Consider the following 25,836-nt stretch of genomic DNA (forward strand, 5'->3'; position numbering starts at 1 on the left):
GTCTGTCTCTTGGCAGACTTAACAATGATACAGTACAGTGAGAAAATGTGATTAGTCCAAGGTGTTAGTATGACATCTGTAGATTTTGAGAATTCACTAGTGGGGTATTACACTAGGGATTTTTTTTTTTCCGTGATATGGAATAGTACAGTTTAAATTGTCTAATGAGAGCAGAAGAGCTAAGTGGGATTTGATATTTTGCTTAATGAGGTGTGCAGAAAATTGCTAATGGATTTAATCTGCATAAATTTCTTCAAGCATACATATTCTCATGCACCCACACACATTCACCCTAAAACTCAATCGTTAATGATGAATTTCATTTGTTCCCACATCAGAATTAAGAATATTTAATGAATTGTAATGTATAGTTAATTATCATATTCATCACTTAGACCCTACATTGAGGCTGGGCAGGGGAGGTAGCTCTTGTTACAGCTACAGCAAATGTGGTAGTGTGACAAACACCTAGTGTAAATGCAGGCACTTGAAAATAAGGCTTGCAACAAATGGCATAAATGCTAAGTAACCAGGGTGCATTTCCAAGGGGAGATTAATTCTTTTTGTTGTAAAGCATCTTTAGTGGATGATACCTTCTCCTCCAGACGTACACAAAAATATAATCAGAGTGGGGCAAAAAGTATCAAACATTGATAAACCCCTAGCAAATCTGGAAAAGAACATGTGAGCAATTCATTGGTTACCAGAAAGGGTTCATTCTATCACTAATTTCACTTGACATTGCATAGAATGGAAGGCAGGCAAGAAACAGGAAATACTTTCGTCAGCAAATGAAATGTATACAATGCATGGAATAGCATTACATGAATTTTCCTTCTCAGGTGAATAAAGGAGAGGGAATGTACCAGCAGGGCACTTTATCTGTATAAGCACAAACCTAAGGTTGGAATGAAGAGAAAAATGTCTAATTTCACACGAGGCTCCTTAATCTCTTGCTACTAGCAACTAATAACAGATTTGGTTTTGAACCTTAACAAATCCTTTTGCATGGAGCAATTGTCCAATCATGCCAATTACAGGTTTGTGAAACTAACTGTTTCTGTAGGTAAAGAAGGAGTTGTGAAATGACAACTATGACAAGGCATAGGGGATGGAAGTTACTTCAGGGGTGAATCTGACCCACTGTCCGTTAGTTAAGCACCAACGTGTCTCTGATTCCTTTTTATCTTTGGTGAAAAACATTTATTGGTTTTTGTTGGTAGTCAGCAAACACATCTATGACACAATAATTAGCAAGACATCTCTGGATTGCTTGTTGAAGCATATAATCTTAGAAAGGTAGGGGAAGAGGAAATTAAAACAAGAGCGCATCAGTGAGCTGGTAGTAGTTTCAGAAGATTTGCATTGCTCCTGCCTCTGGATATCCTTGTGGGGCTAGCCATAGAGACACACATATAAGAGACAGGTAGAAAACGGACAAAACACATGCAGAGACTCTTGTACAGATGAATGCAGTTAAAGATTTCAGAAGAAAATATTTTTGGACTTGCTGAATGCAGCCATTCAATATAACTTACAAAAGATTTGTATTCATTAGCAACAAATCTCAAATCTCTTTTGGACACTATCATTACTTGCATTCTATCTTTTACTTATTTTGCCCTTAGAATTTATATTTCAATTTTACTGAAATGTATTGTATTGCTTGCTTTTCAAGAAAAATATCCCATAAATGCATTATGATGACAAATACCTATATTAAATGTAATACCAGATCATGACATTTGTATCCGAGGCTTATTTTCTAAAAACACTAGACAGAGTATTATTCCCATGACTCTGTACCATTCAATATTTTCATTCACATTTAGTTTGTATAATCTAGCATCCTTAAGAAAATTATTTCAGATAGGGACTAAGATAATAAGAGCAAATTTAAATGGAAATATTCCATGTCCAGAAATAATTATATCTCAGCTGACAATAAGCACTTCTTTCCTGAGCTACCTATTATCTATTCATGTGAATAAAATAACAAGACCATCTGGCAATTTCCAAAAAAAGTTACAGTCACCACCTCTGTTGCTCCTGGCCTTTGCGGGGAACATCACAGAGGCTTGATACATCAGGCATGAGGAGCTGAACAGTTTCATTCTTTCTATTATACACACGCAGTTTATTCCTGTCTTTAACCAGTACATTTCAGGACTCAAGAGTTACTCGAACGCCCTTCATCAATAAAGTTATTCCATAATAAAGGAGTGCATGAATTTCAAGTAAAATATGTATTCAGAGCAACTCTGTGGACTCTATGCCTTATTATGAAGGCATAAGGCACCTTCAAAGTGGGAGTCATGTGGAGATAACAGTTTCTTATTTTTACGGAAACAACTGAGTATATTCATGCTGTACTTTGAATATAGATTGGCAGCTAAATTCCAGCCAAAATTCACCTCCAGGTTTGCACTGGGGCAAGCTTCAGACAACTTGATGGAGATGAGGTGAGTATTATCCCTTCCACACTGTACCACAGTTTGCAACGCAGGTGTGTGAGTATATTATGCCACGTACACTCACCGTCACTAATCATATTTGCTATTCTTTCTGCAGTATCACACATTTGACATTGAACAGGCAGCCCTGGACCATTTCTGCAAGGACTTTGCTTTAACACTGCCTGCCATCAGGGCAGATAGATGTGATCTGTGCCAATCAACAGACACCCCACAAGCAGTAGATGGATGAAAGTGGGTCAGGGAGTACAACAAGCTTTAATCCACTCTCACCTCGGCCACAAAGGTGAAACACTTTGAGTTGAGGCAGTGCCTGTATAAAAAACTATCAAGGCACTTTCCTGTTTGCTTCTAGCAAATACGCACATTTAGGAAATACTAAGGAATATTGGCTATGCTTCTAAGCTGCCTTGGGAAGGTCTTTTCAGGTTTAAAACTGCAGCAGTAAAATAAACTTACTTTTTCATAGAGGTGTAAATCCCCACCTGCCAATGCCAATTGACTCCAGTCATACAGACAGTAATATTTAGATAGATTTCCTGGGCTTTCTGCCATTCATTGTGCAATGGTAGCACATGAAGACAAAGTTTATAGTGATCAAGCTTTCAATAAAACAACCATTCACAGGTAGGGAGCGTTCCAAACGTGAACTTGAATGGTCTTCTAATACTCTCAAAACTCTCCCTTTCCACAACTCCTTCCCCAGCTCCATGTATTAAGCCACGGAGCAATTCAGTCTCCTTTCACTGCCTCCCCTTGCTGCCCCCTAAAAAGCTCTGCCATAATTTATTTAATTAAATACATTTTAAAATAAAACACAAAACTTTCAAAAATATGTGAAAAAAGCTCTGGTTTTGTACCACTTAAATGAACTATGGGAAACCTCTTTTGGAAATAAATTCTATTATACTAAATTTCAGCACAAAACAATGTAAAGAATTGAACCTGCAAATGTTTGAACTTTTATGCACAAAAAAAACTGAATTAGATTACACTAGTGACAAATTACTAGTTTGTTTTATATGCATCCATGATTTTATTCCTTAGAGATTTATGAGGAGATTTTATTTTTTTTTTTTAACCTCAGTAGAGCGTCCGTGCACCTCTACAACTAAATTCTACAGCTGGATCTCAAAGCTCAAAAGAAAGATATCCAGTATCAGATATCTAGATATCAGATACCTAGGACCTAGTCCTAGAATTTCAAATCAATATTTTTCACTTTAGTGTTGCAATAAATAAAACAAAGTCTATTCATATAATCCCTAGTCTCCAAATACAGCTGTGACAGTTTTGATAATGATTTGCATGTAGAGGGTTTTTTCTTTCTTTTTGAGAAGGTGATACCTGTACATTAAATTAGCTTATGCTGATTCCTTAGTCCACATTTCAAATGCAGAAGTAATGTACTGCATTACAATTGCCCTCTGGTTTCCATAATGCAGTCCATTTTTAGCAAACACTTACATTGACTAATTTGAAGTAGATCATAGAGCCGTTTTGACTCAGGTGGTGAAAGCAACTGTTATGTAAGTACTGTTAGTTATATTGGCTGTTGTTTAATAAAGCATAAATTGCTTACAAGGCTTTTAGATAAAGTTCCTAGAACTGACATGCGCAAGTACATTCTTTGTGGTGTGTAGTATTAATATATTTTCCATATAAAATACCAATAATGCAAATATGAGAATGAATTCTAATTATGAGCTATATTTGTGAGGCTGTCGACTCTCACAGAAGTCATAAGAATTATACGACTACAAAAATTTTAGAGCTTTAGATTCTAATTTATTAACTTTCTATAGACAATAAAATAGGGAAATGCAGAACTGCTATCTGGCTGAGTGTATAGAGTTTTGGTTTTTTTAATAATATTTTATGTTGTGTTAATTTTAGGTATTAAATGTCATTTTAGGAGGTTTGGAAGTCTTGCTGCAAAATCTGGTTTTCATCAAATTAGAATAAAAACCTCACAGCAGCAGGAGAGTAAACCGGAAGCAGTAGATCAGTAGACACTTCATTTATAATTCTTAGAGTAAGCCCCTGACATGATTAGTTTTAGGAAAAAAACTGGGGCAGTTTTTCAGTAACTTAAGAAAGAAGCAAGTTGGGCTGTAGCTAGTCACATCACCACGTCTCTATTATGCAAGTTATACGTAAGTTGGCTAAGTGAGTCCATATATTTTGTAGCTGCTCTACTGACCATTTACAACCAAAATGATTTCCACATAAGTGAACTAATATTCTTTACAGTTACAACACTATTCATATCTAAACTATCCAGAAAGGGTACAAGGAAATATCTACTGCTTTTCTTATAAATAAGCAAAATTGTTACATTTCATAATCTGTTTAAAACCAAGTACCTGACCCAAATGTTGACATAACACAGGGGAATGGTTGGAGACATGACAGGCAGAGTATAGCAAACTTATTGGAAACGTTTATTAAATTTCTATGTTGGCCTATCAGTTATGTCACACTGGGTTATGTCATTCACATTTCATTGGATCACATCATGCCTGTCAAATTTTAATGGTGTCTGACTGGCAAAACACAATCTAGTATAAAATTTGATTTTATCTTACCTATTTTGGGGTTTTGAAAAGCACAGCAGATTATATGTCCTTTGAAGTATCATAACTTTCAACATATTTTTTTTTGTCAACTTGCTCTTCAGCTGAAAAAGAATATTCACAAGTGACTGCCACATGTAACATAATTGTGCAATAAATTGAGACAAGTCAAAATTATACAGTCCAGGTAACAGATGAGCTGGCTAGCTACGTTTGTAAGAGTGACTGAGGTGTCAAATGATGATTGAAATAAGATACCAAGTGCTGTCAGCTTTACACTTCAAGCATTGGAGCATATGGGATAGACATAACAGGATCCCTAAGACATACCCCATAGTCATTGTGTCACACAGCTACCTCTATGTACTCTTAATGGTACTGTTTCATATAAGTTGTTAACATAAAGAAATAAAATGTCTCCCATCACAATGTCTCATTTGGAAAATGGAAAATAACCAATAGATTTACTTAAAATAAAAGTTTTTTTTAAAAAAAAGAAATGCTTCAGGAAAAAAGGTTAAATGGTGAATGCCACTTAATTTGGACACCTAAAATATTTTTCATCCTTTCCAGTAGGCTATCCTTGCCACACCATAACAGAGAAAGTGAAAGGTATCCCTTTTGCTGTCTTTAAATACCTTGCTGTAGGGAATGTGCTCCCCGTGTTTCCAACACTGAGTAGTATTTTCTGCTGTAGACAAAGCAAATGAAGAATCCCCCTTTAAGAATAAAATAGTACTCAATGGAAGTAAATGTGACCTATTCTGTGACAGGAAAAAAAAAAATTAACTCTAAGTAGCCAGAGTGAATTATAGGTAATCTAATTTTTAAGTCTCTTACTACCTACAAATACTTTATTAAACACTGATGCATGGCACATTTTCCTTCCCTCTTAAACTCAGATATCTATTTAATTTACATGCAATACTTTAAATGCATTTATTTAATACAATGCCTACACCTCTGTACCACAAATTGCTTTTATTTGTCATAAATTCTAACGTTCATTTTTTATTCTGCTTTGAAATACCCAGCCAATCCTGTATTTCTGTTCTCTCAGGCTTTGATATATTGGAATCATTTCCCCAGGCAGCAATCAGCATTGATAAAAGAGTTTGGAACGCAATTCACAAATAGATAGCATATTTATGTGTAAGAGAACCAGCACTTATTTTCACTGTGTATCAAAACAAACACAGGAGCACTTCTGCTAGAACTGAGCTCATGTGGTCAGGAAGATACAGGTCAGATTTCAAAAGTGGCTCTGATTTACAGCATTTGTGGGGTTACTTTACTTCTGGAGATAAAGTTCTGTGCTCACACCTAGGAGAGAAACATCACCTCCCAACACACACACACTGCCAGCAGCACAACCTCCCACCCTGAGGCAGGTTCCCCTCAGCTCAGGGCCGGGTATCTCCCAGCTGCCCGCCCACACCTCAGCCTGATGGTTCCCTCCTTCCCCTCACAAGTTCCCCTGCTTCAGCATGGGCTGTCGCCCCTCAGCACCTCTTCCTGTCAGGAATATTCACCTGCCCTGCTGCGGGGTTGCAGTGGGCATCTGCTCCACCATGGAGCACCTCCTCCTGTGATCGTGGTGTTCCCTCGGCTGTCTCTCACTTCTTTTCTCTTCCTCTCTTTTTCCTGCATTTTCTGCCCTCTCCCCAACATGTTTCCACAGAAGCACCTGCAGCACTGCTGACAGGCTCAGCTGCGCCCTGCATTCCAGAACCATCCAGAACCACCCGGAACCAGCTGTGGTGGGCCTGGGGCAACCCTGACCTTTCCTAACGAAGGCCCCACCACCAGCCCCCAGGCCCAGACAGCCCATGCATGCTCTTACAGAGCAGCTGCGACTTTCAGCCTTGTTTAGTATTAGCAATCATCTCAATTACAAGTACCAGCACTGTCACAGCATCCAAGATTCACAAGACATATCACAAAGTTGTTGCTTCCTTTAAAAAGGAAACAAAGGAACTGAAAAATAAGCCACCAAGCCACTCTAGAAATGCAAATCTATTTAAAAATCAAAATGTATTTATATTTATATTTATTAAAATTATTATTTTATTTATTAATTTGTTAAATTTATTAAATTTAACTAAATTTATTAAATTTAACTAAATTTATTAAATTTGTTTACATTTATAAATTTATTTATATTTATAAAATCTATTTATAAATCAAAATTCAGTACAAAAGATGCGAAAAGATTGGTGCTTCTGTATCCCAGTACGGTTTCATATACATTGTAAACCAGTATGTTTTATCTGCTTCTTTCCAAATTAACAGATGAAAGCAATAATACGTTAAATTACAGAATTTTGCTAGGTTTTCCAATAAACTTCTGTGATGCACATGACAGAAAGCAGACAACCGGTCAAATCAAATAGTTGGGTGAAACAAGCAGATTAGGACAAAATTTTCAACAGCAGCAACGTCAGCCTGACCTTCACTGTGGCCCCCTGTGCACCTGGGCCAGTCTCAAGAATATATATTGCAAGTGTATCATGGAAAGATTTCTAAAAGGTAAAATAAAAATCAACAAAAACAAAATCAGACCAGCTGTCTGGATCTGGAACGTACTTCTGCCATTCTCAATGTCCATTTGGTAGGTAACAGAGTGTCCTGGCAAGATCAGAGACCTGCTGTGCCAATGGTGGCTGCCTACGATTCCATAAGATATTCTGAGTGGTAAAAGGATACATAACACGGGAGAGGGATCATGACTTTGGACTGATACTGAACCTGCCATTCTTTGTTTCCACTGCTTTGTCCCAGTAACTTTCATTTAGGTACATTTCCATTTGAATTAATGACTAGAGAGCTAAATGCTGCTGAAATTGGCAAGTGATAGTAACAGTTCTTTAATTAGACTCATTGTCCCCCCAGAATAAATATGTTTACGCTGACACATCATTGCAGAGGCATACATTTCTCCTGACTTTTTAGACCTGTGAATAGCAGTAGAAAGTCCTGTCAGATAAGCCATCCAGTTTTCCCATGTTTTTACTGACTGCAAACTTAATAAAGCCTTCCTATTCTCTTCAACAGGAAGACAGAGGTGTTAAGTCGATGATGCAAGGGGCCATCCCCATCTGTTCTTTACTATGCCTTCTATTTATTTATTTATCTTTTAATTAAACACAAAGATAAAGTATGCACAAATTACGTAGAGCCAGCCAACTTCAAGAAAGTTACCAACGCAATCACAAAGTGAACCTTAATGCTTCTCAATATTAGGATCATTCTGTATATGTGCCTCTCAACAGAGACATTTCACATGCTGGCTGGTCTGGGAGATGAGGTCAACATCCCTAAGAGCCAGGTAAATGCCAGTGGAACCTTTCACAGGCACGTCAAACTGGAACACACACCAATAGCAATCACACTTATAAACCTTACTCAATTACAGGCTTTTCAGCTCAGGATGAAAAACATGCCTGCCCTAAAGAAATGCATTTAGGCTTTCTCATTTCTGAGTGGTGAAGGAATGATGTCAGCCATCCATTATTGATCTCCTCAGGAAAGAGAGCATAAAACAAAGCAGCTCTAAAGACACTGATAAAACAACAGAGTTGTGCTGACTGGCTACCTTCATTTAACAATACCTTCACTTTAGAAAAACATTCATCTTTTAGGAATGTGAAAACCTGCATCCAAAAGATGACTTCAATTGAATAGCAATTACTATTATTTTTTAACATAAGTGACATCTTTAGGCCATCAGTCGTTAAAAGGTAAATGTCTTAACATGAAATACTGCACAGTTAATATGAAATCTTTTTCTCCCACAACTGAATGATAATGTATAGCACATCCAGTCTTTTACGTATAGAAAGACAGAACATTTAATACTAACAAGTGATTTGCAGATTTTCATCACTTTTAAAGTGTTGCCTGAATCAGATTTGGGAAACTCAAATTTAAAAAGAGGGGAAGGAAGAACAGAAAAAAAAAAAAAACATTTTTTTTTCTAACTTTTTATGCTTGCACAGCATTCACATTCCTCACACTATGAATCCTTTCCATAAAGCACAGTAAGTTTCAAACTACACTATGAAAGCAATCAGTAAAATTCTGTAAACAAATTATAAGACCTCTTCAGCTTCCCATACAGCAGTAGTGATCAGTGTGTGACAGTATAGGCATGCACCCCTTCTACAGTCTCCTGGCACACAAGGAAACTATGTACAACATGAGACATTAAAATATTTCCAGAAGTTCATTAATACACCTTTCTTGCCCACTTACAGAGAAAACTGCGCACATTACTACATCACACTTACCTGGAGTCTTCTCCCTACCCTTCTAGCTTTTAGTGAATTTTCACTCCTGCTCCATAAGAGGTATTTCTCACTCCAGAAGGCACTGCATTTCAGAAAACAAATTAATGTCTTTCTACCAATTACTAGCATCTTCTGAGTCTCCGGAGAATTATTGTACAACAATTAAAGATCTTCTGAGTGAAAATGCTATATTAATGGAAGATTACTAGCATGCTTCCTTCAAAACTTTTCAACAGCTGATTTATCATTTTGGTTGGCTTCACTTGCAAATTATAAGAACAGAGGCACAGCACCTGTACCAGCACTGGATTCTCCAGGTGATTTGAGTGTTCTTCAGGCATTCATCTAACAAGTTGCAGTTATTTATTTATTGCAGGGTTATTTTTTTTTAATTTTATTTTATTTTATTTTATTTTCTCTCACTTTTGAAATGAGAAAATTTCTTAACACTTATGGGATATTTTGGGTTACATCTAATGGTAACTACTGGCAACAATACCTTGTTCAAGTGAATTAACTAACACTGCTTGTAAAATTAATAAGCAAAGGAAAGGTCAATTTAGTATACTCTTCCAATAGACATTTTTAGAATATGTCAGCAATACAGAACAGCAAATTAAATTACTATTTATGCACAAGTAGCAAAATATATACACTGGCAACCTTTTGACTGAATTCTAAAAGACTGCCCTTTTTTAAGGCAGCTTTTATACAAAATTTCATACTGTTTGTCTCAGAGTTAGGTAATTATGACTTTTTTTTAAACTCATCTGGACACTGAAAAGTGAAATATAATTTTAAGTATTAAATATTAGCCACTAAATGAGTCACATTTTGAATTGAATATTTTTCAGCAGTCTGAAAGGAATAATATTTACCAAAAGATTCATATTTGAGAAATATTATGAGAAAACATTGTTATATATTAAAAAAAAAAAGAACATATAGTTGTTATATTAAATAAAAGTTAGCTAATATCAAGCAGCGCTACAGGCTGGGAGATGAGTGGCTGGAAAGCTGCCTGGCGGAGAAGGACCTGGGAGTACTGGTTGATAGTCGGCTGAATATGAGCCAGCAGTGTGCTCAGGTGGCCAAGAAGGCCAACAGCATCCTGGCTTGCATAAGAAGCAGTGTGGCCAGCAGGTCTAGGGAAGTGATTGTCCCCCTGTACTCAGCTCTGGTGAGGCCACACCTCGAGTACTGTGTTCAGTTTTGGGCCCCTCACTACAAGAAGGACATGGAGGTGCTCGAGAGAGTCCAGAGAAGGGCAACGAAGCTGGTGAGGGGTCTGGAGAACAAGTCTTAGGAGGAGCGGCTGAGGGAGCTGGGCTTGTTCAGCCTGGAGAAGAGGAGGCTCAGGGGAGACCTCATCGCTCTCTACAGGTACCTTAAAGGAGGCTGTAGAGAGGTGGGGGTTGGTCTGTTCTCCCACGTGCCTGGTGACAGGACGAGGGGGAATGGGCTAAAGTTGTGCCAGGGGAGGTTTAGGTTGGATGTTAGGAAGAACTTCTCTACTGAAAGGGTTGTTAGGCATTGGAATGGACTGCCCAGGGAAGTGGTTGAGTCACCATCCCTGGAAGTCTTTAAGAGATGTTTAGATGTTGAACTTAGCGATATGGTTTAGTGGAGGACTTGTTAGTGTTAGGTCAGAGGTTGGACTGGGTGATCTTGGAGGTCTCTTCCAACCTAGATGATTCTGTGATTCTGTGATCTATCAAAAAAATCAGACGAGTACTTCTGCCTGAGGTAAGGTAAATTTTTACCTTTAAAGCTGGGGAGGGGAAATCTCATTTCTGAAAACCTTCCTATCTCTGATCAGATCAGACTCCATCTAGATATTGAAGATGACAATTCCAGAGAATCAGCATCTGGCACAGGAGGATGACTAAAAGTTCCCACTATTCAGTAACCAAGGACTTGTTGCATGTTCCTATAGGGATGCTGGTGAGTAGAGTGGCTTTCCTCTCTTTCAGAACTGGGGAGATCCAGTTTGACCATCAGTGGCCAAGATCACACTTTAATTTGTACAACTGAAAGTAGCTCCCTGGGCTACTTTAGGGAATGGCCCTGGTAGCTGAAGCAGCTGCCGTGGCTCTCTTTGCCAAAGGCACTTTAGAGGCTTGCAGATGTCACTTGGTCTCTTAAACCCTGTAGGTGGGCAACAGTGATTTCAGCTCTGATTACAAGTACCAAAATGTAGAATTTGCAGAGATGCATTGCATAGAAAACCTGACTCATGGCACAAGCACAGCAAACAACTACTACTGAAGGCAGAAGCGTCTGCAAGGAACCAAGTTATTCCTGCACACAAAATGCTGTTGGGGAATAATAAAGCCATGCATGTGATTAAAAGATTTGTTCCTTTGATCAGCTCATAATCTTGGCCCAAACCTCTTATATTTTCAAGAAACCACATTTGTGCATTTTCCCATGTTGCCTCTAAGCTGGGAAGGCTCTCCTTGAACATCTTCTTCCAATCCTTTTATAAAATTCTCATTTGCTGCCACATGAATGAGAATCTTGATGATATTGAGACTAGCTTGCAATTATATTTTAACTATTGCATACCTGCAAATGCAAAAAAAAAACACACCTGCATAAGACTGCATGCATGATAATATGCAGATGCAAACGCATTTCCATATGTACATTTGACATTGTACTCATGCAAATAAGGATAAAAATAGAAATACCCTTTTGGAAGGTTGAGGGTAAAAAAATCCGATAAATAAGAGAAATTGAGAGTTAATTTGGGAACTTGAAAGTTAAAAATATTTTCAGTTATATTGACAAATAAAAGAGAATATGAGCACAATAAAACTGAAGATTCAAAATGCAAGACCACATTCTACCTTCATGTACTCAATATATAGCTATACTAAAGTCACTGTAACTGCTAATCTAAGTTAAGAGTAATTAGTAACATATTAGAAAGCCAAGAGTATTTTTACAGTACTACAGAAGCAGTTTGATGAATTAAGGCGTTCTTTAGGCTAGTGAAATGCTTTGGATATTAAAGTCATCACACCACTGATAGTCTGCAACCTTGAACCAGTGAAGTCTAGAGTCCATTAGACTCAATGAATTTAAGGACCCATACGCTTTTTTGCGTATGCGTTTTTTGTTTTGTTTTGTTTTTTTATATATAAATTTCTGCCTTAGAAGACAAGAAGTGAAGTGTTTTTGACATTTTAAATAACTGAAAATAGAATTGTGAAATAAACCTTTGGAAAACAAAACTTGTTTACTGAACTTTGATTGAATGGGCCATCAACAAACCCAACAATCAAAAGTAGCAAAATGATGTGTCTACTAATATGTTTACTAATAACATTGCAAGCATGCTTAAAATTCTCTGGCTAGCAAAATCACCTGCTTCCTACCATCTGGCCCACATGAAGAGAAATAAAAGACCATATTAAAGACTGAATTAATTTTCATCCATATACAAGAGTTTACACACAATAAAGTTTATTATTCTTATATTTAAGCCTTTATATAGTCTTGAGCTAGGGTTAGGGAGGAGCAGGGCCAGTCAATTATCTGTAATTTGCCAGAGAAATTAAGGAATCAAACAAATATATGGCTGAAAAAACACTAGCAAGAAACCATGAATATGCTTCCATCTAAGCTGCCTCTGATACTGGAAGTGGGGCAGCAGAATCACTCATATTTGTGGGAGTTCACTGAGTTTCTCTGGCATGAACATGTCTTTGTGGAATAAAAATATTAAAAATGTCAAAAAAAATATTTTACTAATGTAAAGGTGTCAAAAATTCTCCAAGCCTGAATAATTCCTCCTTGGAGATCAGAGCTCTGATTACATGTCAACCAGTCTAAAGGATGAAAGCAATTACTGCTTTCCTTTGCTATCTGCTATTAAACTGGAAGCTGCGTAGGAGTGTTTGTTTTATTTGGTCACTGTTAAAGTGCTGGATAGCTCAGAAAGCTTTCTGGACGTGAAATAGATGATTTGAAAGCAAAAAAGGAAAATCAACAATGTTTTGATTTAAAACAAACAAACCCACCCAAACACTGAGAATTCTCTTTGTTCTAAGCTGCCATATTTAATCTTCCACTTACAGTTCTGCAGCACACCCTAAGGAAACAATAAAAGGATTTCCATAAATTTACCTTCTGGACACCACTTTGAGGTCCCAGCTTTTGAATTACCAAAGAAATCCTCTGGATTGTGAAGAACCAGGATAACATTCTCTTTACAGAGAACCAAGATAACTCTGTCATGAAGTCTCCAACACAGAAAAGACTGGTTCAGAACCACAGTCCCCAAGTGCTACTGCAGTAATCTGTATTGGCCAACACTGTCCTTTCTGAGTATCAGTTAGTAGATGCACCATCCCTGGCGACTCATGAAGGCAGTATTCTGGAGAATCTGGAATAGAAGTCAAGCCAAAGCTTGTACCCCTGGAAGAGAAAATCTGGTCAAATCCACCTTGTATCACCTGTATAGACACAACTGGTTACTTATTTCCAGACAGCTATACATCTTTTCTCTCCTCTTTTTTTTTTTTAAATCATCACACCACTGATAGTCTGCAACCTTGAACCATTGAATTCTAGAGTCCATTAAAAAAAAGCAGGATTTGTTTCTCACAAGTGATTCTTTTCTTTTAACTACTTCAGCTGTTTCCACTGAAGAGAAATCTATAAATTCCATTTCAGAGAAAATCTCTTCCCGACAGTTATCCTCCGGCACTATTCTCACATTCTGTTCTTCTGTTCTCACACACAAAAAATCTTCTCTGACCTCTCTTTTTCCCCCCGCCATTAAAAAAAAAAATAAAATTCTCCAGCTCCCCTAGCATCCCTTCCTTGGTCATTGGTAACCAGGGAAACCAGATACTATGGTAACTCAGGGATGAAAAAACACACATTCATTATTCCTTAAACCCCAAACTATATGGAAGTCCTCAACCCTTTCTTCTTTAGGTGATGAAGCAGCAACAGAAACAGTAGCAAATCCCCATATTTACTCATTCAGTCTTATGAGCCATGTAAACATGTATTTTCTGTATGCTTCCCCTTCAGTTTTCTAAGTGCTTTGCTATTTGTAGAACAATTTCATGTTCAATTCAGGTTGTCACAAGTGACATGTATTCTGAATGCTCTCATCACAACTCTAATTGCAATTTATTTATTTTAATGTCTGAAATCATTCAGATTCAGAGTATATGAATGCTCTTTTAGATTGGGAAGAAAAAAAAAAAACACAAACCCTCCCCAAGCCACATCTGATTATTTTCTGAGCCTCAAAACTATCAAAGTCAAATATCTTAGCTGAGATTTATATCTCAAGGGAGATTCCATGCAGAGTCCCTGATGTCTAATAAAAGATTAGTTTTGTTGTTCTCTTCCCTGAGTAAAAATAAAAACATGCTTCTCTGCAATATCTAATGCCAATTTTCATGAAATGCAAAGGTACTTAATATCTGAGACTTCTACCCTCTGCTAAATTTGTTAAAAATTGGTCAATGTGTTGAAATATTACTAAGAAGGCACATGTTACAGGGTTGCAAAGACACCATTTGTTTTAGGGAACTGGCTTCAAAAAAAATCAGAGTTAATTTCTGGAGAACCTGTGCTCCAAAAATGTTTACTCTTCTTGTTGAGAAAAAAAAAAAAAAAAAAAAGAACATTTTTACCTCAAGAGCCTTCCATATTTTTATAATAAATTTTACAGAACAATTGATCTTGTTCCAAGTCCACTTGCAAAATTTCTGTAAACAGTAGCAAGGAAAATTATGCATTGGCCATGTGTTTTACACCTCACAGAAAGTACACTTCTAAATTCTACTGTCGTTGTAATCTGTGGAAAAAAAGACAACTGATATCAGTGAGCTCTGTAGAAATGGTGGGTGAATTACTTAGACATCAGCCAGTAAACACTTAAAAGATTAGTTTCAATTGCTGTCACCTCTGTGGGTAGGTTTGTTCCAACTTACAGTTGAGAGAAATGATGGAAAGCTCTGTTTTAGACTTCTGTTTAACAGAACCCCCTTGCAAGAAAGAAACTGTTCAGGTCCCAGTCTGCCTGCTTCAGCAGATGGAATTCAAGGAGAATTTCTTCCAACAGGTTGAGGAGAGTGACCACACTGCTTTATCTGGCACTTCGCTTCTTATACTTCTGCTTCAGTTTTCTTCCCTGCAAATTAGGACTAAAAATACAGTCCAGGCGAGAACTTTCACTGCTGTTTTATTATTTGATTCTTTGTTCAACATAGCAGATAAAAAAGGAGTTGTAATACTTGACATACAATGAGCAAATAGTAAATAGCACATCAATAGACACCTCTTATCTATGCTCGTTCACTAGGATAGCTCTTGTCTTAAAGGCTAAAAAAAATATCCTGATTCCTAAGAAAACAATCAGTTAAGCTAAAAGCATATTCTTATTGGTACCTCCTGCTCTTCACTGTAATAAGACAGTATCCAAGCATGCCAGAATCAATGTGTGACATCTCCATTAAACCCTTTTCCCAAGCACTACAACATCCACCAAAGATACACAGTTATAGAGCAAGCTGCTGCTCCATTTGAGACACCAAGTATCTGATTTCAGAAGTTCTGAGTTCTAAAAATATCCACTTGAAGCCACTGGCATCCACAAGTAGACAGAAACTATAATTTTTAATTTCAACAGGTAATTCAGAAATACAGGATATTTTGCTTTTCACAGTTTATAAATTTTAGTAGTTTGCAATATTTCACTGCAAGACTTCATAAAACTATGGGGGGAATGATGATGCCACACTTCCATTTTTACGATCAAGCTTTAGTGCATTGTAAGATACAATACTGAATTCATTTTATAATCAATTTACAGAGGAGGGCATCACTCCGAAGGCAGCAGCCTATCTTAATAATCATCTAATTCAGTGACTGAAAGATTTAGATCGCTAATGAAAGTACGCATGCATGAGAAGGACTATTCAAAACCACATTTTTAAACCAAGATTCATTGTCAAAACGTGACTTTTTATTTTCAGTTTACATTTACAGTGCTCACTTCTTTCAAAAACCTACATAAGATCAATTAGCCTTGAGTTTATATGGCCCCTTTATATAATATCAAGTTATAAAGGTTTCCTCCTACTGAACTTCTTTGGTCATCTTAGAACATTAATGTGCAAGAGGTTAAGATTCAACCCACAGTTAAAATTAAAACACTACTGAAGCCCTAACACACACATTGTGTTCAGTGTGCCAAGAAGGGCACAACATGGTGATCATTATATCTGATCCAAAGAAAGAACTCTGAGCAGGTACAAAGATGTAGGTACTCTGTAGCAAAAGAGCTGTGTGCTAGTTCTATTGTCTGCAGTTTGCAGCAATCAGTAAAACTTGTTATCCTATCCCGTTTCCTTCCTCATCCCACCAGAATAACAAAGCAATAAATCTGTTCAAAAGCATTTTATGCAAACGAGATATTTTTTCTTCCTGAAAAATAAAGATCAAACTCTGGTCTTTTAATACTGGAACACAATAAGAGAGAAGATCCTAAAGCATATACCATGTGTTATGATGCTAATGCTTTCTGTAGCATTTACATCATTTCCGCAAGAATAGTGAAAGCTTTTATTTCTAATGACTTCATCAATATATTTAGCTGCCTTAATGGGAATACGGAACCAGGCCTTTGAAATAGCTGCTACCTGTAGTGAATTGGCATAAGATGAATATAGACAGGAAAACTGCATGATCTCATTCAACATCATGCAGACAGTTGAACAACTTCTCCTCCTGCTTAGAACAGTAGCAGAGCACTGATCCATTGCATATAATTTACCTCCCTACGGAACATCATTTCTTTCCAAGTTCTTCCTGTAAACACTAAAAAAACAACAACAACAAAACATATTCAGTACCTATGCCTGTGCTTTACTTTCCATTTAATATGAATGTACTTTAAAAACTGTGGGAAGAAAGCATATGTTGAAATAAATATTAAAATTAAACGGAACACTACCTGTTTCTTATGTATCTATCTCCAATATGATTCAAGAAATGAATGATATATCTAAAAATAGCCTCTCTATGGAGAACTTAATAACAAGGGAAATATTCAATTTTGTGCTTTTGGCAAAGTGGGAAATACATCAAAATCTGGTTTTGCACAAATTCACGTGGGACTGAGGAAAACAACTTTTTGGCATCCTTTCTGCCTTTCATGGCATGACTTGTTTGGGGTCCTAGGTTGAAAAATTTCCTACAAATTGAGTGATATTCAGTGCTGTACTCTTGTGCATATATTTACACTAAGGAGCAACTTTCACAGAGTTTAGAAGAGAATGTTTATGTAAAGTGAAATTTAGGTCAATTAATATTCTGTACTCATTTTGCCATTGTTGCATGTATTTGTTTTGAATCAAGGTTCTCTCCTTTGGAATGACTTTCTCCTCCTGCTTGATATTTGGCAAAGTTACAAAGCTGCAAATAGAGAAGGAACATGTTTAAAAAAACATAAGACAAGTGAAATGATCCACAAAGATCCTGGAATCCAACACAAAAGGTGTGTTTCATTTTTATTCTGAGAGAACAACCTTCCCGTGCAATTCTGCATTTGTTTCACTGATACTAATTGCAGTGTAAGTGTAAAAAAAAAAAAATAAAAACTGATTTGGCAGGGTGGCATCTAGAGTCAAATGTAATCACAGCCTCAGTAATTTGGATGTCTGACCACGAAAAACTGACCTGAGAACAGAAATAGATTTCATAAGAACGCTGGACTTCTTCGTATAATTCCCTGTAGCAGATGAGATGAACTCAAAGAGGGGGAAAACTGTGATTCATATAGTGCATTGCACAAACACAACCTGCAGTTTATCTTGAGGAAAGTTCAGTTTTTGTGCAGTAACGCATCCAGGTGGTTTTCTAAAGCCAACGTTTATTTCAAGTAGTGCATTCAAGTTTTGATTTAGAAGATTTATTTCTGAATTCCAAGTACTGACGATAAATTCTAACTTAGTGTCATTTGCTACAAATGTGTCCAAATTTGAAAAGCATTGCAATGGCAAGGTGTTTCTTATCAAGAACATGTAATTTTCCAGCTCCACAGGTAGAATTCTAAGGGTGGTTGAAGCATGCAAGACATCATTGTGAAAGATAAACTATGAAATTATTCGTGGAAGATAGCAAAACAGGAAATAACATCCTACATCTCTTCAGTTAAAGGAAAAGCAAGAGTTCAAGACCTAGGTGGTCATTTCTTGGGCATATTCTTGGTATTGTGTGACCACCTGAGAATGCAGGAAGATCAGAACACTTATTTATTCACAAATTATTTTCTAATTTCAGGACAAGATTTAACAATATTCTTTTACCAATAAGCAACCTAATGTCTTAGAAACCTCATTGATTAAGAAAAGCAAGACTTGCTAAAGGAGATTTGACCTCCCACTTGTTTATTTGATGGACAGTTTTGTGACAACCAAATAAAAGGCATATTCTTCTTTTCTTTAGTTCTAAATGCACATAGAAGGACTCAGCCATAGCCTTTGGCAGTTTAAGTGTATTCTGCCTGTAACCACCATTGGTGAGGTTTAAGACTGATCAAAAGATGAGATGCCAATGTCAGTACTATCTACTGAGCCTAAAAAGGAGGAATTCAGAAACAGCTGTGCAAAAGAGCATCAGCGGTTTTTTTTTGTTTGTTTTTTAATAAACTATTCAATATAAAACTGAAAGGGACAGCAGAAAGCGAAGATAGGGTAAGAATCTGTTCCTGAGCTGTTACATGCACAGCTTGGGAAATAAAGGGAAAGACCCACGGCTTCCGGGATCACTCCTTGCTCAGCTAGTCAAGATGACTTACTACAACTCCATATAGCAGCAGAGCAAAACAGAAAGTAAAATCGCTGCACTGATTTTCTTCTAATATATGCAAATAACCTTATTGTCATATCTCCCAATTCCAAAAGATAAAAAAAGTTTATGTTCAGTTTGCCTGATTTTTTTTTTTTGAAATCTGATTTTCATTTTTCACTGCCTCTCCACTCAAGACACAGCACACAGTAGCAAGATTAACACATTTTATTTACATGGTAATCTATTATATGGATGATTTCAAATAGCTTTTAAACCTTCTTAATAAAATTTTCTTGTTTCACTCCAATATGTCTATTTAAGAAAAGAAATTCTGTTGACGGATTTCAAATCTCTCTCTTCTACACTTCTACTTGTCAGAACTGTAAATATAGACATAGTCTTTCTGAGTATGAGTAAACAAAACTCTAACCCAACATCCATTATACGTTATTATGAACAAATTATGAAACAAATACTGTTTTACTGGTAAAATCTATACAACACTAATCTGAGGGAAAGAAACAATCTATGAATATATGGAACCTTAAGGAGGTTCATTTTTAAGCCAAAATAACTATTTGTGAATGGCTAGCAATATACATGTGGACACTTGAGGGCAGAAGCAATAACCAGCCTGTCAGTTATCTTAACAAGCTTAAACTAATATTGATTTTCTGCGTAGATGCATACAGTATAATCAGCACACATTTAGAAGTGTTAATAAAAATGTGATCTATTGCACTTTTCTCGCTAAATCCAAAATGCCAAAAATAATCTAAATAATTCTAAGAAAATTTATTGCTTGACAAAACCATCTGCAAGAGATCTGGAAATAAATCAAGGGTTTCTTGCTGTGACATAGCATCTTTGAACTAATGGATCAAACTGAAACACCAACTACAATTCAAATAGCTACAACTCAGTCTCATTAGAGACAAGAAAAGCAAATTAGATAAAAATAAAATCCTACTTAGGTCATCTTTCAAAACCAGCTGAGAAGTTAAAAAAGCAGTACATTCTCAGTGCTCATGAGTAACTGATTAACTTACTATGAAAAAATTTATTTTGTCACATTCTTTCGTATCTCCTGCTAGACAAAGTTTATTCTTCTCTATGAGATTGAGAGTAAATCTCTCAAAGCATTTCAGGATCACCTAACAGTGAGACTATATATACTAAATATACACAACTAAAAAAAAATTCCAGGCAAAATGCTGGGCTTCTGCATATTATAAATTACCACAGATTTCATGGGCCATGCATCACTAGTTCTGATCTTACAACTTAAGTGTAGTTCAAACACTAGACAAGATTTGTATCTCATACCTTGTCATAATCCCAGCTTAATCAATGTACTAGTGATGCCTTTGCAAGTTTTGGGGGGTTTACATCCAAGTTTGAGCTTCTAGACATTTATTTCATGAAGTGAAATCAGCTTTCACAAATTCAATCAACTGGTAGTAACACAATTAGGTTTATCATTTGAAGTGGTGTATTCAAGACTGGTCTGTAAATACACTGTAAACTTTAGCAAAATTAACAAAGCAATTAACAATTAACCTTAATTACAGAGAAGGAACTAACTCCTGTTCTAAATTGAACCCATACTATTGTACAGGCTTCAGAAAAATTATGTGGGTAAATAGCATAGAAATGGAAATATACTACAAAGCAGACTCATCAAAAATGAACTACCATATACAAGATTATATAGTCATGCTGTTGTAAAATAACCATTAATCTGTTGTGACAGAAAACGATCAAATATCTATTGATACCTCTGATTTTTTCAGACCACCAGCATTTCTAAAGGCATTCAGAAATTTTGTATTTTACTTCTTGCATCAGTTTGAGTGCTTCCAGAGTGAGAGATCATTTTTTAAAATTCAAGTACAAGAAAAATATACATTAGTTAAAAAATATGATAAAATGTAACATTACGTTCTGCAACCCAAAGCAGCAAAACCCTACAAACCCTACAGAAACGCAACGCCTTTTCCACAGAAAAGCAGTATTCACAAAATTGAATTACAAGTAACAATGAATATTATCTATAAAGTAAAAAACAAATCAGTCATTAAGAAAATTCTGCAGCTCTAGTCTCAGTTGTTACGAAATTGAAGACTTTTTCATGCAGTGCAATGGTTGCATGTTTTCTCCGTAAATAACATTTTCCATATTGCCTCTCTCCAGGTAACAGCATAGCTAATATTGGTGGCTGAACATCCTATTTACAGCAGACAAGAAATGACTGAGTCAGAAGCAGAAGTCTGGCAATGATAGGAATGTACTAAATGGATATATTAAGAAAAAGAAATTTCTTTAATTTACCTAAATGGTATAAGCAAAACAAATACAACTGGCATGAGAATTATATTCTTGAAATGAACCAGTGAAGACAACAACAGTAGAACTATCTAAAGGATGTTCTGAGGTCACTTAAACAAACAAGCTTGTGCTCTTCACACACTTCAGAAGTGTTGTCACTTCTTGGAATGTCTCATACAAAGTGACAATTTCAAGAACAGTATTCCAAGATCTACATCCAGGTCAGAAAATCTGACCGGTTATTAACAACCCAAAAGAACTCTGTTCTTTATTGTGCATTAGTTTCAGATAAATAAGATAAATATTTAGTGCCACTTCTTAGTTTTGCATAAATTAATGTAGCTGTTACCCAAGTACAGAAACCTGTTCTTCTATTGCTGAAACTTTTCAATTCCAGTGAATTTTTGCTGTTTAAAATTGGAGTAAGACGATCTGGGGCATGTTCTGCAGCTGTGACAGCAAATAACTGGTGTTACTGCAAAGTTTTGTACCACCACCCAGGTGAACTTTGTACAAACAACTATGCACTTCAATGCTTTATAAAATTAATTTTACACAAGATAACAAAAAGTTTTGTCACTACTGTTATAAAAAGTTAAACAGCAAATGATGCTCAAGAAAGTCATCACACAGAAGTCCAGGTCCTTTTTCTTCCATTGGTCTGGCAAGTACAGTAACAAGATGTGCTATAAGGGACCTCCAATCTCACCTCTCTCTTTTTCTCCTACACTAAATTTGCCAACTTTTTAGTAGCGTTAGCTCAGAGAACTCTATGTGGAAATCAATTGCTTTTTCCCTTTCTCCTTTCTAATTTTTCTTGTGTTGGGGATATTCAGCATGAAAAAATAAACCTGGAAATGTATGAGAAACGGCACTCTAAATTCTAAATAGCCTTCATATTCTTGTATTCACAGGAAAGAAAGAAGGAAAAGGTAAATTAAAAACCAAGTGTTTATAAATATTTTTTTCATTGAAATTAGAAATATTTTTAACCACTGAAAATCAAAAAAGTGCCATCGCAAGTTGATTGAAAATTTTCCAATAAACTGAAAAACTTTTTCAGAATTTCCCTTCAGTTTTGATACATTTTGACCTACTCAATAATGTCTAGTCCCTGAAGTCAGAAGCAGCTGTACGTGTTTATTCTGGCTTAATTATAATACTCTAGATTCCTGAAGTAATTATGTTTCAGCTAACAAACTTGAAGTACAAACCTACCTCTTATACAATAACCCAGTCTGCTTGCTCCTTACGGTGTTAGGGGAAGGAGTTTCAGAGAAGTACAGCCATGGCAAAAAAAAAACATCCTAATGTGAAATTTTGCAATTTTTACAAGAACTAGAAATATACTTCTATAAGCATGCATTTCAGTATGAAGAATAACAGAACAGTATAGAATAACTTTTTTTCCCCCCACAGAAAGAACATCCTTAAATAAGTTAAAAGCACTTTTAAACTTGTTCCTTTTTTTAAAATGTATTATCTGTTTAAGCAAAACATTGCTTGCATGTAGAAAAGGAAAATGTTAAAGAACTGTACAATAACGTTACTTTCCATTTTACATGTTGAAAAGCTTAGTAGTAAGGGAGTTGCTGTATTACATATCACACACAAAATACATAGGATTATGTTGAAAGTGCATTAGAGTTAGGTCAGCTATACATCCTTCTCACTGAGATGCTATGTTTGACCTGTACAGAGTAGATGCCCGGACTAAAAGTATTTCAACTGAATAAACAAACAATCAAGAAAACTATTAAAGGGTTTATTACGATAAGCCTCATATCACCAAATTCTGAAAACAGAACTCTCAAAAACTCATGAAAATTCCCTATTGAAAAGCTGAGGGCCAACATGACAGAGACAGAACAGACATCCACTGGAGAAGGGCCTCTCCCATAAAAGAAGGCCTCAATGACCCTTCTTTTCCTGTGCATTAGGCAATGCAAGCTGTCTGGCCAACACCTCCTGTATCTGAGAAGCAGATTAAGCAATCTTTACATATAAATATCTGTAACACATATGTAAATATTGCAGAAAGATATAAATGCATCTTCAAGGTTAGTAACAGCTTTATGAATACATTATACATAAAGTAAAGGAGTATGCTTCTCTTGCATCAAATCCAATTGAAAAAAATAAGAAAATTTTATAAATAGTAGATCCTAGTTCAAATATTCAGAAGTAAATACAACTTTAAAAAACAAACAACAACAAAAAAATTTTTTTGTTTCCATGGTTGAATTCTAGCAGAACAGCAGATTTATGCCACACATTATTAAGGTAGTCAAAGTCACTGTTAAATTGTACTGGTAAGGTTATTGCCTAAAACAAAGTATGTTACAGTACCGTTGAGAGATTGCTACTTCTCTTCTAAGATACCTCTTGGAAAAAATAAAAAGTCACACTGAAAGACTGTGCCAACAGCAGACCTCTTTTCCTCATGACAACCCTCAGTTTCTTTGAGTGTTGTTGCTGCTACAGTTTGTAAGAGTCCCTAAATCTCAGTTTAACTGCTGTTATTGATTCTGAAGATCTGAAATACGAGTCTAACAAAGTTTTTGCCAGCTCCTTAAGTGTCTTTTATATAAAACATTAAGGACATTGATATATTTGTTTTCTCTTTTGGAGAAGTACAGATAACTCTATCATCCTATACATCACCTTCATTGATTGGTTTATTTCTAAAGATATGTGACAATTTACCTGCAGGACACTTGTTCCTAACTCATTAAGAGCGATCAGTAAACCCTGTGGTGTTCATTAAAAAGAATCTTCTGTACACAACAGCAAAAAAATATTTCCTTGAACAATGGTTCAGCCACTGTAAGGTGGCTGTAAGGTCAAAGAAATAGATAACAAATACATTGAATGTAATCTCTATTGTATCTTCTTATTCTGAGTGCAACCTGGAGGCATAAGAGTTTGATTCATGCATGTTGTTTGTTTAGATTCACTCTGACCGTCTTGCCTTGTTTTTAATAATATTTATTTTGTGGGAGCTCATAAATTCTGAAATTTAGAAGAGAAGATTTCTGGTGAAGTAATGAGCCAAAATATGACAAAACATCAATCAAAGAAGCTAGTGACTTCTGACCCTTTCCAGGCTTGGTTTTATGACTTTCATATCTTTGAAGTTATGAAAAGGAGACAAGATATGACAGGTGCTGTGCTTGGAGAAACCACTTAGTCAATTTAATTCCAGCCACCTGTGAGTAACACCACAGAACTACTTCAGCAAATTCAGAAGTATTCAGCTCCCTATCTCTTTCTTTCACAGTAGTAATATGTATACAACACAATTGCTTGGGGATTTGTTTGGCCAACTTTCTTTCAGCCCATTAAGTAAAGGATTTAAATAAAAATGCAACATTACATTTCCACAGGGTGACGTATCAAACACAAAACCAGAGTTCAGATCAGGAAATCTTAAAATGCAGTGCCAAATGTGGTTGTATGAACTGTTAAAATAGTACTATATCTTGTCACTTCTGTATGACAGATGAAACCTAATACATGTGGTTAGAGGCTGAGACAGATAAAGAACAAAACCGAAAGAAAATGAATCCTCATATAGATCATAAGTCAGATCCTCAAGTAGGGTATTTTGGCAAAATCTGAAATGTTAACACTCTGCTACTTGCTCCAGAAGAATACAGATGGAAAGGGATGTTTATTTTCAGCCTTTGAGCTTCCAAGAGGGCCAAGAAAATACACCTTCTCAGGACTTTCCATGGAAATCTGGATACTTGAGCAGCCTGAAGGAAAGGGCAAATTTATAATCATATAGTTTTAGTTTTTATCAAGTAGGAGTTCTTAGATTTGTCTCTATATAAGCTGTACTGGATCTTTATGAAGTCAGGGAAGATGCTTCAGTTTTCAGTTAGATCAGTGCCTTAGGGGAATAAGATTGTCATATTATACTTGTGGGGGAGGCTGCCATGGGGGTTTAGAGGAGAAGGTTTGGAGGAGAGTTGTTTGTGTGCAGAAAAAGCTATTCAAGCTACAAATAAGTCATTAGGAAAGAGGAAAAGGCAACTGAGGCAGCTTCATTGAAGGCTTAACTATTGCTATGGGAGTGGCATCCTGCCACAATTTCACGTACACAATTGATAGACTGAGTTAAAGAGAAATAAAAGTGTAGGCAAAGATGTTTTAATCATTTTTTTTTCTACATTTTAAAAGATTATATTTAGCACAGCAAATAGAACAAAAAAATGGCATGCTTCAGAAACCAGAGTTCTGAAATTTTGTGGTACATTGGGTGAGGGTAAAGGCAGAAGGGAGGAGGAAAGTAAGCATGTGTCTTTTTGTGTCAATTTTCTCTCCCGCCTGAGGCTGCCA

At 36.1% G+C, this 25,836-nt stretch overlaps 1 protein-coding gene across 9 annotated transcripts in view; it reads right to left on the minus strand.

The window, feature by feature from the left end:
- LOC125184179 (uncharacterized) overlaps nt 1–25,836 on the minus strand; it is a 274,259-nt gene that overhangs the window by 140,815 nt on the left and 107,608 nt on the right. The window contains exons 1-3 of one of the 9 annotated variants that reach the window (XM_067004331.1): nt 6,583–7,032; nt 5,689–5,741; nt 5,063–5,154 (exon numbers count right to left, since the gene is read on the minus strand). The exons of the other annotated variants lie outside the window; for them this stretch is intronic. Of the exons in view, the coding sequence (XP_066860432.1) occupies nt 5,063–5,154; nt 5,689–5,741; nt 6,583–6,721 (284 nt within the window). The 5' untranslated portion in view covers nt 6,722–7,032. Of the gene's footprint in view, nt 1–5,062; nt 5,155–5,688; nt 5,742–6,582; nt 7,033–25,836 lie in introns of those variants that run through there. 9 annotated transcript variants of the gene reach the window in all.

This window comes from Anser cygnoides, chromosome 12, assembly GCF_040182565.1.
Source record: "Anser cygnoides isolate HZ-2024a breed goose chromosome 12, Taihu_goose_T2T_genome, whole genome shotgun sequence".
In the NCBI taxonomy this organism is placed as follows: domain Eukaryota; kingdom Metazoa; phylum Chordata; class Aves; order Anseriformes; family Anatidae; genus Anser; species Anser cygnoides.